The 17989-nt window shown below is 39.9% G+C and overlaps 1 protein-coding gene across 2 annotated transcripts; it reads right to left on the minus strand.

Annotated features, from left to right (window-relative positions):
* Window positions 1-434: 434 nt before the first annotated feature.
* Window positions 435-16279, minus strand: CDCA7 (cell division cycle associated 7). 2 transcript variants are annotated; one of them, XM_027865961.1, is made up of 10 exons: window positions 16140-16279; window positions 11667-11792; window positions 11002-11244; window positions 5954-6190; window positions 5516-5593; window positions 4578-4772; window positions 3793-3930; window positions 2873-3022; window positions 1876-2012; window positions 435-1756 (listed from the first exon to the last, which is right to left on the minus strand). In XM_027865961.1, the coding sequence occupies exons 1-10, from the start codon at window positions 16158-16160 to the stop codon at window positions 1720-1722; spliced, it is 1362 nt and encodes a 453-aa protein (XP_027721762.1). In that variant the 5' UTR covers window positions 16161-16279; the 3' UTR covers window positions 435-1719. The 2 variants fall into 2 exon arrangements, with proteins under 2 accessions (XP_027721762.1, XP_027721763.1); XM_027865962.1 differs by lacking the exon at window positions 11002-11244.
* Window positions 16280-17989: the final 1710 nt, after the last annotated feature.

Here is a 17989-nt window from a genome sequence, read left to right on the forward strand (position 1 = left end):
GTGACCTAGGGCAAGCCACTTAACCCTGTTTGCCTCAGTTTCCTCATCTATAAAATGAGCTAAAGTAAGAAATGACAAACCACTCTAGTATTTTTGGCAAGAAAACCTCAAATTGGGGTCACAAAGAATCCAACACGTATTAACAATGTTAATAAGTGGTTCTCTAAGTTGGAGGATCTTTACGTACTGTTTAGTGGCCTGCATTTCTATTCGAGTTAGACACGAAAGACTTAAGAGACTTGCCCAGGGCAACAGAAACTGAGTCAGAAACAAGACTTGAACCCGGGTCATCATCCTGAATCCCATATTTTGTTGACATCAGTTAATATAAATGCTTATTTCTCTTAATACTTTCCCCCAATGAAATAAGGGTATCAAAGAAAAAACAAACAAGTCTGAACAATATGTTTTATTAATAAAATAAAATTTGTATACAAAAGAACATTACAGATCTAAAGACCTATTTACAACGTTTGCTGTTTTCTGATATAAGATCTAATTATGTGTCCAACACTGCATGAAAACCATGACACGATGCTATGTGTATAGGAAAGTACAACAGACCCCTTCAGAACATAAAAATGTCCCGTCTCCCAATCTAATTTGATTAATACTAAAAGCCAAACATGGATGTTATCCCACAGACTAAAACGGGATCAGAAAGTACTTTGGTCATAACCATTTGATTTCTTCCAATAAGGCACTTTCCAGGCTGCAGTAGAGAACATAAAATCTAAAGTCAACTCTGTGCATGGCCTGTTATTTTCTTCAGTCAAGCAGAAATGCTAAGCACTGTAGGCTATTACTTATGCCAACTTTCCATACAATATGGTCTAAGAGATATTTTGAAATACCCTACATAGGAACTGTATAAAACACAGGGGAGAAAAAGCAGGTATGTTTAAGTCTAACACCAAGAATTTTAAGGTTAGTCCAGTTTTCAACTGCAAGATTATTGGGGAAAAGAGGAGGGGAAACCGTTAGGCACATCTAATACTGAAGTTCTTATACTTTTTGGTTGCTATGATTTTTTTTTTTTAAAATGCAGATTCAAGTATATAACTGTATACAGCACATGAAATTTTATACCACAAAGGTAATTATGAACCAGTACATGCATATTTTAAATCTCTTGATGTACAAAAAAGTTTATAAGCAAGTAATTCCCATGACAACAGAAACCCTGGAATTCAAGTGCAGGCTCTGTGGGCTCAGTAGATTCTATAATACCACACTCCGTCCTCTGTACCTATCATGTCATCTTCTATGTCGTTTCTAAGTACTGAGTCTACCTCTTGCCAGAATACTCAACGGATGTGAAGTACTATATTAGGAGGGTTAGTTACCTAAAAATACTTAATTAGGCATTTCCAAGTGTTTTGTTATATCGTTAGGTTCCAGGGCTTTATCCCCAATCATGAACCATCCCCCTTCCTCCCACAAGTACTAAAAGGACAAAGTCGAATGTATTTCAATGAAATCATTTTATGGTCAGTGATAGCGGGGTGAGGGACAGAGCATAAAACTACAATGCAACCTTTAACTTATATTACTTGTGCTTCCAAAAACGGATTTTAATCTTATCTTAATTTGGCCCCACTATAAAAAAATACTGATTATTGAGATTGACACCTGAAGTTGTTTAACCACCAACTGCCCAAGATTATTGAAGTTTAACAAAGAGATTAGAGAAAGGAAACTGTGCCAGTGAATCCTTCATCAATTTTCCGCCTCCATTTCAAATTCCCGCTTCAGACTGCAAAAGAAAAAAAACAAACAAAAACTCTAAGTTCTGGTTTTCAGTGGCACCGGGATCCCCATGGGTTAATTCATTTTGGTTTTAGGCACAAGTAGATGAGTCCACAGAAACCTTACCTTTTCAAATAAGCATGCACATTTCCAAAACCATGGTACTTGGCCAAATATACCAAAACACCAGTTGCACATCGTCCATCTCTCTGCCTACAAAAGCTGCAGTTGCAGATTCCACGACAAGGTGGGCAATGCCAATTCTAGCGTTTAAAAAAATAAAATAAACAGAGGTTAACACTGACAAAATAAAAAATTCTACCTGGGACATTCATTTTCTTATATTTTTCTCTCCCTCACACTCCTTCCAATAAAGAAATATGGGTGAAACGAGTAAAACAACCAAGAGAACAAAGTTTCTTGATAACAAAAACTATACATCTTAGAATCATAAAGTCTCAGAGATGGAAGGAAATTCAGAAGACATTTATTGCAGACCTATACAATTCCAAGAAAGGTATAACTGAATTAGCTCATACATTAGATTGTAAGCTACTTGAGGGCAGATGGTAGGCACTTAATAAATGTTTATTGACTGACTGCATGTAGAGTCTACCAGGGGTGGGGAACCTGCTGCCTCAAGGCCCAGGTGTCCTTGGGTGCTGCTTTTTGACTGAGTCCAAGTGTCACAGAGCAAATCCTTTTATTAATCGAATTGCTCTATGAAGTTTGGATTCAGTTAAAGGGCTGTACTTAAGGACCTAGAGGGCCACATGTGGCCTTAAGGCAGCAGGTTCCCCACCCCTGGTACACACTTAATTTCAGAGCAAACTCTAAAGATATTTACTGACTATTTCTGAAAACCTCAAACTGTGGGAAATATAGCACTTTTACAACCAAGAAAATTTAAGCAGTTAACGAGAAAGTATATAGGGCATTCATTTATAATGGACTTCCAGCTCATTAGATTGCAAGCTCCTTGAGGGCAGGGACAGTCTTTTGCCTCTTTGTATCCCCAGCACTTAGCACAGTGCCTGGCACTGGCTAACACTGAAAAATGTTTACTTATTTACTCCACCCTTACTAGGAGAGAGCAGAACTAGAATCCCTCCATGGCACTTACTGGGTCCAGCAATGCTATTTTGACCTCTTCACCGTATCGATTTCGAAGACAGGGGCCACAGAACTGTCCTCGAACTCCAAAACATTCTGGGTTTCTGCAGTTTGTCTTGGTGTCAATAGTCTTCTGGCGACACTGGTGGCAGGTGGAACCCTGAAGCAAAAAAAAGGGCAGCAAGTGAGAACAAGCAGGCTGGTTTCTCTAGAGAAAAAAAAAAACAATGGCTGAACTCCTCTGCGGTGGGGCCTTGAGCGGCTCACTCTCATTTGTATTAGACTTCAAAATGAACCAAGTATCCTGTCAGGACAAAACGGCTTCAGACAAATCAGAAGAGACTTAAATAATATTTTTTTTTTTTATCAAACTCCCACTTTCTCTTCTATAAGGTGTTTGATTCAAGGTAGGAGTGAGTAGGAATGAACCAGTGAGTCCATTTCATCTTCAGAACTCCAAGGTTTAAAAAAAATAACCAGAAGATGAGCGACACCATATGTTTCATACTGTCCTCTTCTTGTTCCCGAGTGCTAAGCACAGTTTGTGATTAGTAGGAAGGTGGAGGAGAGGTGGCGGAGTCCAGGGATTCCATAAGAGGGTCTGGGCACTCTCCCTTTGCAGTATGGTTAGCAAACCACCCACCTACCTTGAAAGGGAATCTAGTCTAGCCAACATATGCAAATTTTAAGGAGAAATTAATACAGTGAAAAACATGTCACCCTATTCTAGCAAATCATCATCCTAGAGGTAGTTTTTGAATTCTCAACCATGAAACTGGATTGGTTTTTTAAAAAATATTTTATAACTATTTCAATATAACTGGTTTCCTTTGTAATCCTCTATATTTATTATATGGATGCAAATACATGATTCTGAGAAGGTCCATAATGCAAAAAAAGATTAAGAATCTCTGACTTAGAGGATCTTACTAATGAACGGTTGTAGATCTTGTCCCGGGAGGAGATGCAGACGTTTTCCAACTCTTCCTCTGTAATCTCTTCCACTGGACGAACAATATGAGGAAGGGTCATGGTACCTGGGCGACGACTTCTGGGTATGGCATCATCCTGTGTGACAACAATTTATGAAAATAATTTCCACACTTCTTAGTCTGGCTTTACATTTCATAGGCATACTTTTAATTTCTCTGGCACAATCAACCTAGAAAGCTTCCTTAGTATTTATAGAAAAAGACAGGTCAACACATTATTGTATAGATGCACCCATGCAATATAAACAAAAGATTCTGATACCAATCTAACAGCCGCTATTGCTCAATGGTGAAGTTACACCCTTTGATCAACACAGCCTTTCACTCTTTAGTACATGTTCTTAATGGGTTACTGTGCCTAATTTTCTTTTGATTAAACTCTCCATATTTGTAGACTGGTCCTCAGATGACAGTCACACAGTCTATCACCAGGCCTAAGTCCGGAACCTTTCTAGCATGGTAGGAACCTACTTGACCTAATGAGCTACTGGAAAGGCAGTTGAAAACCTTGGGTCATTGCCATACCATGAAGAGATTATCAGAGTGGGAGCTGAGTCTCTTTTTGCCCTAAACCAAAAGTTACAAGTTTTTGTAGCAAACTTCTCTCCAAAAAAAGGGAAAAAAACAAAACAAAAACAAAGGAAGGGGAGGACAAGGACAGAACAATGATATAGTAAAATTCTAGATGCTAACTTCCATAGAACAGAAATAGAGGGAACCTACATCCACATAGCCATCGATGCTCTTCCTTTTTCTCACTAACATGTACTTGTCCTCAAAATCTATTTCATCTTCTAAGTGCAGATCTGGGGGTCCTTCCAGCAGAGACCTTGACCTGGTGTGTGGACGAGCTCTTCGTTCAGGGTTTCTCCTTGAGGGGTCTCTTGGGAAGGAGCGCCTTCGATTTGGCTTTGACGGCTAAAATGGAAAACCCCCATGAAGAAAAAAGATCATGCGTTTTCCTAAAAATACTTTCTTCAAAATGAAGAACACTACTTGTTCCCACAGTCTGAATTAAATGAGACTGGTGCTAAAGTACCCACAGAAACTAGGTCTAATTCACTAGTCTGGGCAAAATTCAGTCTCCTAGAGAACAATGGAGGCTCCTTATTTCTTCCACCCACATGAGATCTTCCTGATCCTTTCTCAAGGGTGCTAGTACCGCACACTCTGAAATTACATATATTTTGTATCTACTTGAAGGTACAGAAATTGTTTCTCTCAATAAAACATAAGCTCCATGAGGGAAGGGATGGCTTCATCTTTGTCACTGAATCATCACGAGCACATGATGCTTCGTAGAGTCATTCATTCTTTTAGTGTTAGCTAAGAGAAAAAAACTGATACCACCTCCAGTATTGTTTCAAAACTCCTTCTACAAGCAGCCCATCGAGCCCAAGATACCCTGTGTGTTCAATAGTGCTCAACAGAAAACTATCAAAGGTGAAGGTGGGTAACGATAATTTTCTTTTCTTTGCACTGCACCTGCCTAACTGATCTTAATCATACTGGTTTTGTTCCTGAAAGTTATAATCATACATGGTGTTATTAAGAAACTTAATTTTTTTTTAACTTGATGGTTTGAAAAGCTTACTTTTAATTAAATGTGTTAATATACTTGTTCTGTGAAATATAAGCAAAGAAAGTTAGTTTATACTTACTGGGCTACTACCTGGAAGTGATCTCCTTCCAGTAAATAATCCCGGGAAACTTTGTAATTCTGACATTAATTTTGCAAGCTGAGGGGAGGGGTAAGATTGGGGGGAAAAAAAACAAAACCTAAAGTAAACAAGTCATATTATTAGAACAATTCCTAACAAGAGTCAACAACTTTAGAAATTGAGGTCACCCTTATTTCTTTCTTTTGTTACTATACCCTTACATCTAACAATCTGAAAGCACAGAAGTTCTTGGAAGGTATTAACTAAAATACTTAAGCACAGTTTCAACAGAATGACAAAAGAGCTATCAATTTGTGGGAACATGTTATAAACTATCATAAGAACACAGATAACAACCCTTAGAAGTAACATATCCCATAGGAATTGAAAGCCCAGTATTAAAAAATAGATTTGACCACAGGATTCTACAACACATACCATTGCCTTGTTTTCCTTTATATTGAGCGCCCGCTTTTCCAAAAAACTGGAGCCTTTCTCATCTTCAGAGTCAGAATCAGAATTGGAAGTGGGAACTTCCGGGGCGTTGGTTGGGGCCACTTTCTGCTTCCTACCCCCTTTGAAGTCTCGGGTTGGAAACTTTAGAGCCACTTGCAAAGGACCCAAATGTTTCATTTTACTCCGAGTCCTTCTGCCTTCATCAACAGAATCCAATTTCTGTTCAAACAAAACAATCTGTTTAATTTTACAATACTTACCTGTTGCATAAAACAAACAAACAAAAAAAAAAACACATAAATAAACCAACTCCCTAGATGATCAAAATCAGACAGTAATCTGAATGTGATATAATTACTACTCTCACCACTGGTTAGAACGAAACAGATAATCTCACATTATTATTCACCCTCAAAAGGCTATTACTTACAGCCAGGAAATATTTGAGATGGAATCTATTCCCTGACCAATAGAAGATAATGACTTACCCTGGGTCACCAGTTCATTTTCTTAATGCCTACATTTTACCTAATCAAAAGGCCAAAGAATGCATAAACAGACTCTTGCTTCTGCCTATATCCAGCTGCATCTCATTTAAACACTTACTATGTGCCTAGTATATGCAAGACACTGTACTAAGTACAGGAGTTATAAAAATGAACAATGACAATCCTTGTCTCTGAATAGCTCACACTTTACCAGAATTTAATTGTATATATAGATTCAGGATGGAGAAGGATGGAATAAAGGAGAGAATCAATGTGCCCAAGGAAAATCTGAAAAGGAAACACCTTCAGGCCGAGGAGGACTGAGCAGTGGGATCAGGAAAGCTTTATGGAGTAAGTGGCCCTTGAGTTGGGTCTTGAAGGAAGGGGAGTTTGACAGAAATGGATGAGGAGACAACCTAGGCTGGTGGCTGTATAAATGCAGAAATGGGGACAAATCTGAGAAAGAGAGTGGCAAAAGAATGGATAGGACCTGGAAAGTGACAGGATGTGAAGGTGAGGGGAAGAACAAATCAAAGATGAGCCTGGATGATGAAGCTGGTGGTACCAGTGACAGAAATTGGAATGAATATAGGACCACAGACTTAGATGGGAGGCATCTTTGAGACCATTAAGTCCAAACCCCTCACTTTACAGATGAGGAAACAAGTTCAGAGAGGTTAAAAAAAATCTGTCAAGGATCACAAAGCAAGTAAGTGTTGGAGGCAGCACCCAGGTCTTTCCAATTCCACGCTGAATGCCACATTTATACCATGCTTCCTCCAGGAAGAAGAGATGATATTAGTTCAATTTTAAACATGCTAACTTTGAAGTCTTGGGATAGACATCCAAGTAGAGGTATATAGAAGGCAACTGAAAATATGGAACTAGAAGTTCAGAATAAGTCTATATCGGATTGAGTACGTTGGGAAAGTACATGACATTTTCAAGGAATATGGTATAGAAAGAAAAGAGCCCAGAAGAGAAAACCTGAGGGACAGATACCCACATTGGGAGAGTTTGAGAGGTTAAACCAGCAAAGGAAACAACAGAGTATTCAAACAGGTAGGGAATCAGGAGAAAGAAGTGTCACATAAGACAACCAGAAGGGAGAGATCAGGAGAGTCCAGGAAGAGGGAGTGGTTAGTAGTGCTAATTGTTACAGAAAGGTCCCAGAATAGGATAATAAAAGGCCACTGGATTTAGCAACTTAAGAGGTCAATGAAGTTCTTTATAAGACCAGGCTCAATAGAGTGGTTGGGGTCTGAAGCTACCCAGATGGTCTCTGAGGTTCCTCTAAATTCTGAGACTCTATGATTTTGAAGAGAACATATCAGAAAATGCAGCTAACAAACAAATAAGGAGTCTGAAAAGTCTCTGGGTAAACATGTTGAAGAGATTTAGAGTCACTGGCTGAAGACAAAATGGAGGAAATTAGTGTAGACTGGGTGTCAAACTTGTTTCCCAGTGTAGCCAGAACCAGATTAAAATGTAATTAGGAAATATTTAACAAACAAATATAACACAGGCAATGTTAATTTGTGGTTTTCAAAGTCAATATGCAGCCACCATTGGTATGTATGTATGTATGTATGTATTCAATGAAGCATTAGGCAAGGTCCCTCAAGCTTGTTTCGGGGTGGAGTGCTTGGTTAGAAACTTGATCTCTGCAACAACTATTGTGGGGATGGTGATCGAGAATCAATCAAAAAAGAACAGAAGGATTGCTATGTACTTGTACGGTTGAGTTTAGTAATTTGTAGTGGGCCTAGGTCACACAGCTTGGGGGTAGGAGAGGAATAGGTTTATGGTGGAGATGGCCCAAGGTTGAGGATGAGTAGGGTATACACAACAGGCCAAGAAGGCAAGGGATTCAAGAGTGGTGGAACATGCCCTTACTGAACCAGTTAAATATAGGGTTCAAAATCGTAAAGGGAAGGAAATGAGAAGAGAGGGTGATGGACAACAAGTGATTCATCAGTCAAAAATGGCTGGCAGAGGGGCAGCTAGGTGGTGCAGTGGATAGAGCACCAGCCCTGAAGTCAAGAGGACCTGAGTTCAAACCTGGCCTGAGACCAAACATTTGATGCTTACTAGCTCTGTGACCCTGGGCAAGTCACTTAACCCCAACTGCCTTAAAAAAAAAACGTGGAAAAAAAGTGGCTGGCAGAGATGAAAGTTAAGGAGATTATAAGGAGAAAATTTTAAGAGTTCAAAGTCTTCAAGGCAGAGGAAGATGTTTGGCGTGGGGTGAGAGTTAGCTGGGATTGAATAGAGATGTAGGGCACAATAGAGTTAATGAATTGGGAGGCCAGGGTATTAGATATTAATACTTTAGTAAGAATGAGAGCTGGTTGGTAGATGGATGTAACAATGATTTGGCTAGGATAATATAAAGGGACAGTGTTAAAAGTTTAAAAAGAGAATGAGGTTATTAATCAATGGTGGCATAGGGAGGATCTAGAGTCTTACATGGTGCCTTTTACAAAGTAGAAAAAGCAGGCAGTAGTATTGGGGAATACTAGTCCAGTTATCTCCTCTAGGGATGGACTTGTGTGAGAGCAGAGGGGGCAAGAGATTTGTATAACACCTTTAGAATAAAGCCACCTCTGAATTCATACTATTTATTCTTCACTGATGAAGCTTTGATTTGGAAAGTTTGATAGCTCTTACTACTCCATAGTTGTTTTTGTTCTACTATTAAATAAAACTCAACTTCACTAAAAAAAATTGACCAAGTACTGTTTTCACATACAATTAAAAAAAAAAGGATAAAACTTTTAAAAAATTAACATTTTCTCTCACTTCCCCTTAACTTCAATCTTCCTAATCATTTGTTCAATTTCCAAACCTGCCTGGCTCCTCCTCTTTTCTGAAGTTCCTTCCTTCAAATCGGCCGGACTTCATAATGCCTAGTAATGCTTTCTAGGTTTCTTCTGGAAGTATCGTTTTCCCTCATGTGAATGCAATTGGGAAGTTCTCACCAGGTCCAAGAAATATTAGGAGGCTCCATTCCTTTCCGGATACATACTTTCCCAAGAAGGCAGACTTCTCTATTACTAACATCAGTTTAAAAAATTACTGCCTTGGTATTCTTCAGGAATCACTAACAATTACTTATCTTTTTCTTTCTAAAACCCTAACTGGATTATCTCCCCTGATGCTACCTCTGGAATCTCATCATCATTCCTTGGGAGTGCAAGCAGCTGCTTCTTTCTCAGAGGGTCCAACTCATCCCACTCTATAGGAAGAGCCTCATATCCATTCCTGAGTTCTTCTAAAGATAAAGTGGTTATTCCCATACTCTTTCCACATTCGTTCACCCTCCACCTCCTGACATAAATCAAGATTCTCTGCCTCTTCAAATCATCTGCCTTCTTTCTTTGTTTTCACCTTTGAAGACCTTCCATTTTTTTCAAGGAATGTTTCATCCTTCCTGAAAGTCCCTTTCCCTTTATTCCGTAATCTTCCCTTCTAGGAAGGATACTAACTTACCCCTTTTACAAATCGTGAAGTTACTTGGCCTGGGCAAAAGAAAACCACTACTACTCTATACAGGTCACTAACAATGCTTGCCATTACCCTTCCAAAACTGCTGACCAAAGTAAGCACCTTTCAACACCTCCTTAAACTTTTAAGCCACCCATGTATATATGCAGGGATATATTCATTAAGAAGCTGCCTCATTTTTTTCAAAGTTTGCTTCTAAAAAGCTGATTAGCTTAGATGCCCCTCTGTAGCTGCTAGGCCTTCTTGAAGCTCTGGGATGACCCTTGCAAATAAAATGCAGTCATTGGGCTGTGAGATGTTCCCCACTGATCTTCATTTCACTTTTCTAGTCCAGACATCAAATTATAAGTTACAGAAGGCACTTCCTCTACCCAAGTTGGGCAAAGGAAAAAGCATACACATCTCCTGGGACATATTTTGGGTTTCCTAAGGAAGCAGCACACTTTTTGAGCCAGTTGAAGAGGGAGGGAAGGTGATATGTAACCCAGCAGTAGTAGCAATGAAGAGGTAATGGCAGCAGCAGTGGCAGCAGCAGTGGCAGCAGCAGTGGCGGCAGCAGCAGCAGCAGCAGCAGCAAATAGATAAAGCCAAGCATGGAAAACACTGGGTAAAAGGGTTCCTCATTATCCTTATCCCGATAAAGTACCTTCCATCACCAAACTTTCAAACTAACTGAACTTCTCACTAATGGTTTCATAGAAGCTAAGGTTCTGGAATAGAATGAGTGAACCTCTGACTTTCTGCTCTAAGTTTCAGTATTCCTACAATACTCATGGAGCAATGCTTACAAACTAGAACTCAATGGAAAATAAATGCTACCAAAGGACAAGTATTTCTCATTGTGAATATTCCTTAAAGTTAGAATTATTTTTTTCCAGGAATTTTATAATAAAACTTCAACTTAAAACCACGAATTTTGTTGAATTTATTATCTAAAAGCAATTATTTTATGGTAAATCACCTAAAATGACAAAAAAAATATTCCATTCTGGTACTACACATTAATTCTGGATATTGACATAACCTGAAACTCACCATTCCATCCTGTATCTCGCTTTCTGAGAAGCCGCAGAATGATTCATCATCAGAGTCGGCATAAAAAACACTGGCCAGTTCTTTAGTGATATCTGGCCTGAGTCTGGGTTTGTGTAAAATTCCACAATCCCCTCTTAGGTCTTGTGCCTCACTTTCTGGAAAGCCGCAGAAAGATTCATTATCAGAGTCCTCATAAAAAATATTTGCCAGTTCTTCACTGATATCTGACCTGAATTTGGGCTTCTGCAAAATAAATAAATAAATGCCATTGTGCATCTTTTTTTTTTCCCTTTTGAAGAACCAATTTTCCATAAACCGTGCAGAGAGCAAATCACATTTACAAGTGCACTACAAGAGAATAGCTTTTGTTACAAAGAAAAATGGTTCAGGGGTTTACAAATGATTTCTGAGTTGTTATGGCAAATCATCAGGCATGTTAGGTTAGGCGACATTTCAAAAGGATAGAATAAGTAGCTAATCTACCTCCAACAATTACTACCTAGAACCACAGCAAAAAGTGAAATGAAATTACAGAGCATACTGTATTTTCATAACGGCTGTATAGAAATGTAGGCAAAAAGCAAGCAGTTTTAATCACGTACAAAGCATTTGGGGCATTTTCAGCATCGCAGACTCAATTCTGTTTATTCTCATACTGCACTTACTGTGTTTGCAAAATTATCAGAAGCAAAACTGTCACAACTGTCATCAGAGGATGACGAGGTTTCCATGGAAATCAATTTCACATTTCTGAAATTTTTGAAGTTCTTCTTTACAGAAAGGTCCTTTTGCTGAAAATGGAAATGGCAATCTGATTAAATATGATGCTTACTGCAGCATCTAACTTTTCAACACATTAATTTTTTTGAGTTTTGCATGTTTAAAACATTATGAGGCAATGGAGCCCATTTCTTATGCTCCTGATGGATAATAAAGCAGGACTAGTTATTAAGGAAAAAAAAAAAATCAATCCAGAACCAGGTCAACAAGTCTTCAAATAAGAGATGCTGTTCATAAATTGGAGGGGGTAGGGTGAAACGGGAATTACTTTTTTAAAAATAATTTCTTCAAACATCTTTGGAGCCACCTAGCACCTAACTTCGAAATCTCCAAGTCCAACATCAGGCAAACATTTGCTTCCCCCAAATTTTCAGTTCTGACTCTTTCAATTTCATCATGCTACCCTTTTGAAAGAAAATAACAGATGTTTCTCCCTTAGCCAAACTCAAACCAAAGAGGTGTTTCCTATGTAGATTTGGAACTATACATGGATGCTCATTTCCCAAGGTAAGAAGTTGGGCAGGGCCACTAGACAGAGCATGGTGGAGAGATTCCAAATATGACTTCACTCCAATCAGAAGTGACAATGACTGTAGCCCAAGTCCTCACAAACTGCATTGCATGCCTCAACACTGTGGAATAAACGGCTAAACAAGTTAAGGCTTTTTCATGTGAGTTAAAAGGTCTGACTGACACTCAAAGACTCATTTCATATGTTGTATAAAATTCCATTTAGGTGTTTAGATAGATGGCAATTTCTCATGGAATATTGGACGTGGGTCTGTTTGCTCACTGAATCTGTAGGAAAACAGCACCCAAGGTGTCTAAGTGGGTGATTCTAAGCCTCTAGTCTCACCTGTGGAGTTTCAGACTCCTTGCTCTGCAACTTCTTCAAGGTTTGTTTTTTTTTCAACCCCATCACTCAATAATAGCAATCATACAATTCCACACAAATACAGAAATCCAGTTGGGACGTCGAGTTGGAACTTTTTGCTTCTTAAAAACTTAAAACTTCTGTGTTCTGGTTATTTCCTCTATATTTTTATGCTTTAAACTGTCTAAACTAAAGCAACCGGAGCTGACCCATTAAACTCAACAAGTCAGAAGGACAAGTTTTTTTAATTATTACTATAGTAACCACAGGGTTTAGAGCTGTGAGGGACATTAGGGATCATTATGGAAATAGCTGACCCAAAATCTTTTTCAGCTCTAAATTATGATCCAGTTCAGGAATATACTTTAGAGATGAGGAAAGTGAGGCCAAGAGACTAAAACCTGCCCAAGGTTGCAAAGACAGTTTAACATTGGATATACTAAGCCCATCAACGGATGCAAAAATTTTATTATTATTTTATTTAGAAATGAAAAAATTTCGTATTATTTTCTTTGCCTTGCCAATAAAAAAAATGCAGTGTGTCAAATGACGCAGTCAGGTCCTTCTCAGTATTCTTAAACTCTGGTCTTTCTATTAAGTAACAGGGTCAGGATTAAAACCTGAGTCCTCTGACTCCAAATTAAGAGACTGTTTGGCAGTACCACACTATCTCCAAGAGGACCCCTATGAACCATATCAATGGCCCAAAAAATGCTGAGATTTCTGATACCTACTCAATAGAAAATCCTGGCAGGTACAGGAAAAAAAAATCTATCCTTTGCCTTTACATTTATTTACTAAATCAACTTCAGTAAAGACACCTGCATATTAAATAAAAGTTGAAGTAACATGCTTCTCTGTAAAATGAAATTCATAGATCGTAAGCATTGCCGGAAGGGACTTTTGAGACCATAGTCCAACCTCTCCATTTTTTCAAGAGAAAATCTGAAGCCCAGAGAAAATTTGTGCAAGGACATAGAAAAGCTGGGATCTAAACCCAGTTTCTCTGACTTAAAATCCAATACACTCCTAACTTAATTCTTGTCCCTCACCAATTTATTAATTATATAAAACTGTCATTTTATTAATCTTGGTCAGCATTCAATTATGTGACCAAATTTTTAAAAAAATCTTATTTCCAGTTTTATTTCACACTACTATTCTCCATTCCATCCACTCTCTGGCTACACTGCACTACTGGCTATTCTACTTAGTTCTGTCTCCGTGATTTGCATATTTTATTTTCTGATGCCAGGAATGCATTCCTTCCACATCCCTGACTGGTTAAGTCTTTCTTTTACTCTAAAATCTTGCCCAAGCACCAAATGGTCCTCCAGCTTAATGTGGACTTCAACTTAAAAACATCTTAAGCACAAGCATCATAAATTTAGAGCTAAAAGAGAAAGCAGGGTCCTTCTAGGGCAACCCTGCAATTTACAGAGGAGGAAACTGAGGCTCAGAGATTAAGTGACTTCTCAAATGTGATCCAGGTAGTAAGTAGAAGAACTAGGCTTGGAATTTAGATCCCGAGGGCAAATTCAACACTCTTTAAAATGCACCAATTGCTTACTTTCCAAATGCTAATTGTTTATTCAAACATTTGATTGCCAACTCGGTGCAAAGCACTGCACAAGGGACAGAGGGGATATACAAATAAGTGTCTATTAGCTTATTGCTGAGTAAGTGACAGGTCACTTAGCCAAATAATTATGATACAAAGTAGGTAAGTGCCATTAATGGCACAAATCGGAAATGCTATGGTAACCTGGGAGGGGAAGGGGAAATCTAAGTCACTTCTAGGAATTACTTTGGACAGTTTGTCTTTAGAAGACATCCTAAAGTGAGGAAAATGTGATTTCTGCTGTTTCTGTGAGCTCACTATTAGGCATAAAAGGCCCCTTCAAAGTCTGTATTAAATATTTCAAGGAAGTACTTTGTTATCTGTGATCTATATACATCTGGTGTATTCCCAGGACTTTTTGTTCGGCATCCATCTGCTAATAAATTACCAAGAAACCTAGGTTTGCCTCTAATGAGAGCCTGTCTCTCTTTCAGCAAGTGTGTGCAACACTTTAACTAGAGTCACAAGCTAAATAAAATTTTGTAAACTACGTGGTTAACTTTTAGAGACACAAAGGTGTCAGCTACAGAATCTGAACACGAATTCTGAATCCAGATTCATCTTCAAACACTTAACTAAAAGCAAGCAGTAATGCTAACCTCACGCTCCTGGGCCAGAACTTTCTATTCCAAGGTCACAGTACCAAACAGAACAGCACCAATCCGCAAGGTTGCAGCACAGATTCTCCGTGGCGAAGGCTACTTTCTTATCAACCTCACACAATCGCAGAGCTCCACCTCCGACACATCACTTAACTCCCCTCCCCGAGGGAAAGCTTTGCTTTTTCCTTTCTGCCCAACCCCCACAGCTCTGGCCCCCGTGCAGACCCCGCTTTCTGCTTCCCTTTCTCATAGGCTCTATCTTTCAACCTCTGAACGTGGGTGGGGGTTGGGGATGGGGGACTGGAGAATAACAGCTCCAGTTACCAGAACTTTAAGCAAACTAACAGGACTATGAATCCCTAACCTCAGAGGGTCGCAACCTAATGGGGTGATAGGACACACATAAATACAAATGCTAATTCCAAAGGGTGAAGGAAGCACTTCCAGCTGTAGGGATCACTGCTGGCGTCGTAGACAAGGTGGCATTTTAACAGGCGTTTAAGGAGTTGGTAAGACTTCAACTTTATTCAGATGAGAATATTATGATGTATATTAGGATTATTACGAGGGGCAAGGAGAGCATAAGACGTACCAAAAAAAAAACAAACCATCATACATGATAGCGCTCGCTTGGAACATCCCAGCGCCCCATTCCTTTCCCCGCTATGCGCACCAGAGCGCAAGCATGTGGGCACAGCCGGGGTGGGGTGGAGGGCAAGACGTGGAGCAAGCAATGGGGTTAAGCAAGATGCAGGAAAGCAGTTCTGCCCCAGGGAGGAAGAAAGACAGCGGGAGGGGTGGGCTGTGAATGCAAGATTCCTATACACTCTTTCCGCCTCGGGGCTAATCTCCCCTTCACTCACTCATCCTAGGATGGTCCCAGGGTGATGAGGGGTGAGCCCTGGGCTAGCAGAACCCGCATACACACTGCGGGGATGAAGGTGCCCGCAGAGTCCGAGCTCGGGGGCCGCCTCTCCTGGCAAGAGATCGCGTGCAGCCCTGCTCCACGTGGAGTCTGCAGGCGCGCACACACATACATGCACACACTCGAAATAACTACTTCCCAGACCGAGGGGGACCTTAGGTCGACCTTCACTCCGGCTGCACTTTGGGCAGGAAAGCTTCGGCGCCTCAACCACCCAGGTGGACGCACGTCTTTCTGCAGAGTTGACCAAACTGCCCCCCAACCGCCCTCCTCCTCCTCTCCACTAATCCTGCACACTCGCGTGGAATTCCAAGTTTCGGAGACGCGCACCCTCACCTGCATGCGGAAAGGATCCATGAGTGGTGGCGGGAGTCCACGAGTAGGGCGATTTAAAGGGAAGGGACCGCTCCCGGGGAGCAGGGGCGCGGGCAGCAGAGAAGTGCCGACAGCGGCTCCACGGAAGCCAGAGGAGCGCGAACGAGGGAGCGAGCAGAGACTGCGGGAGGGGCGCGCGCCGAGCCCGACCCGGGACGGGGCGGGGCTGGGCCCGGGCTTTCCCGCGCCTAGAGGCGCAGGTCCTGAACGGTGCGGTAACTCGTGGGCCTAGGCCCCATCAGCTCGCCCCTAAAAGAGTATTTCCATAGTCTGCTTATTAAAGGGAAGAAAATACCATCGGAAGCTCCGCCTTCAAAAAAACAAACAATTATTTTTACCCTCCCTATCCTACTCTTTTTACTTTGCTGTCCGGTCCTTCAGCTAGCGGCGGGAAAATGGTTCATATTGCCCCCGGGTTCCTGACATGATTTGCATAATACGGGGGCCGGAAGAAGGAGGATGAAAGAGTAGGGCTTTAATGGAGTGCACGACCTAGCTAGCCCGGCGTAACTAACTAGGTACTTCAGTTCAGCTCAACACTGCTGCTTGGGCTTCTGTGCTGATACGGGATCATTTACCCACCACTCAACCCTTTCAGTTCTGTCGTGCACCACCTACTAGCATTTTTATTCACGTAAATAAAAGTTGAGCCCTGATTTAAAAGTATTTTCTGAATGCATAAAAAATGAAATTCTTCAATTAGGCTAAGATACACTTTTGTCTTCAGATGTGCAAAAATCAAACCGATTGATAGAAGGCTGGAACTGGGCAAAACCTCACAGATGAAGCAAATTCGGAAGTAACTGGGAGCATTGACAAATAAAACTGATCGTGAACTGTGAAAATAGACATTCGCTTTTGGAATAGTAGAAAAACATCCTTAACGGATTTTCCCCTTTTCTCAGAATTAAGGGCCAAGCTATAAATGCGTTTGCTACATCTGCAACACGTGTGTGCAAGTGAGATGTTATGTGTTTCTCTACACAGTTTATACCTTGTCTATTACCCAAATCTTCTACAGTCAGAAAGTAACTTGTTTCCAATTTTTCGTTTGAGAAAGAAACAGAGAAAAGGAGGAGGGATGATCTTAATTATAGTCCTAAATTTTTAAAAAGATTTTTTTTGGGGGGAGGGACTTTCCCACAACATCAGAGTCTGTATATCTATCAATAGTGGATTATAGCTAATCAGTATTGATTTTTATGTCTGAAGAAGTCAATCTACTGTTCTAGTAGAAATTAGTTCAAAACAAGAATTTATAATCAGTGTTTTGAGAAAAACCAAAAATTGTTATAATGTTCTTCCCAAATCAGAAATTCTTAACCTAGTGTCCTTGATTTTTTTGGGGGGGGTAAAGTTTTGATAACTGTATTTCACTATAATTAGTTTTCCTTGTAATCCTATGTATTTCATTTTATGCATTTAAAAACATTATTTTGAGAAGGGTTCTACAGGCGTTTTCAGAGGTCCAGAGAGGTGTATGACACACACACACACAAAGGCTAAAAACACCTGGACTAGATGGAAATAGAAGTATATCTCACTATAAGAAAACCCAAACTATTGGATTAGGGGATAATTTAATTATTCCCATTAGAAAAGGATTCTGACTTTATTTTCAAAAAAATTGTGGCAGTTTCTTTTAAATGATAAGTTCTTTCTCTGTTTAAAATATTATTTGATGGATATAAGTGTGAATAACACAATGGGAAGAGAAGAGAGATGAAAATGTCTCTTCTGTTAATCTACATATAAATAGAATTGTTGCTTCCCCTTAGGAATCTGCTAACAGGATTATAGTTTTGTACTCT

The sequence above is a fragment of the Vombatus ursinus genome, unplaced genomic scaffold, assembly GCF_900497805.2.
Source record: "Vombatus ursinus unplaced genomic scaffold, bare-nosed wombat genome assembly UNPS02014779.1, whole genome shotgun sequence".
NCBI lineage: Eukaryota > Metazoa > Chordata > Mammalia > Diprotodontia > Vombatidae > Vombatus > Vombatus ursinus.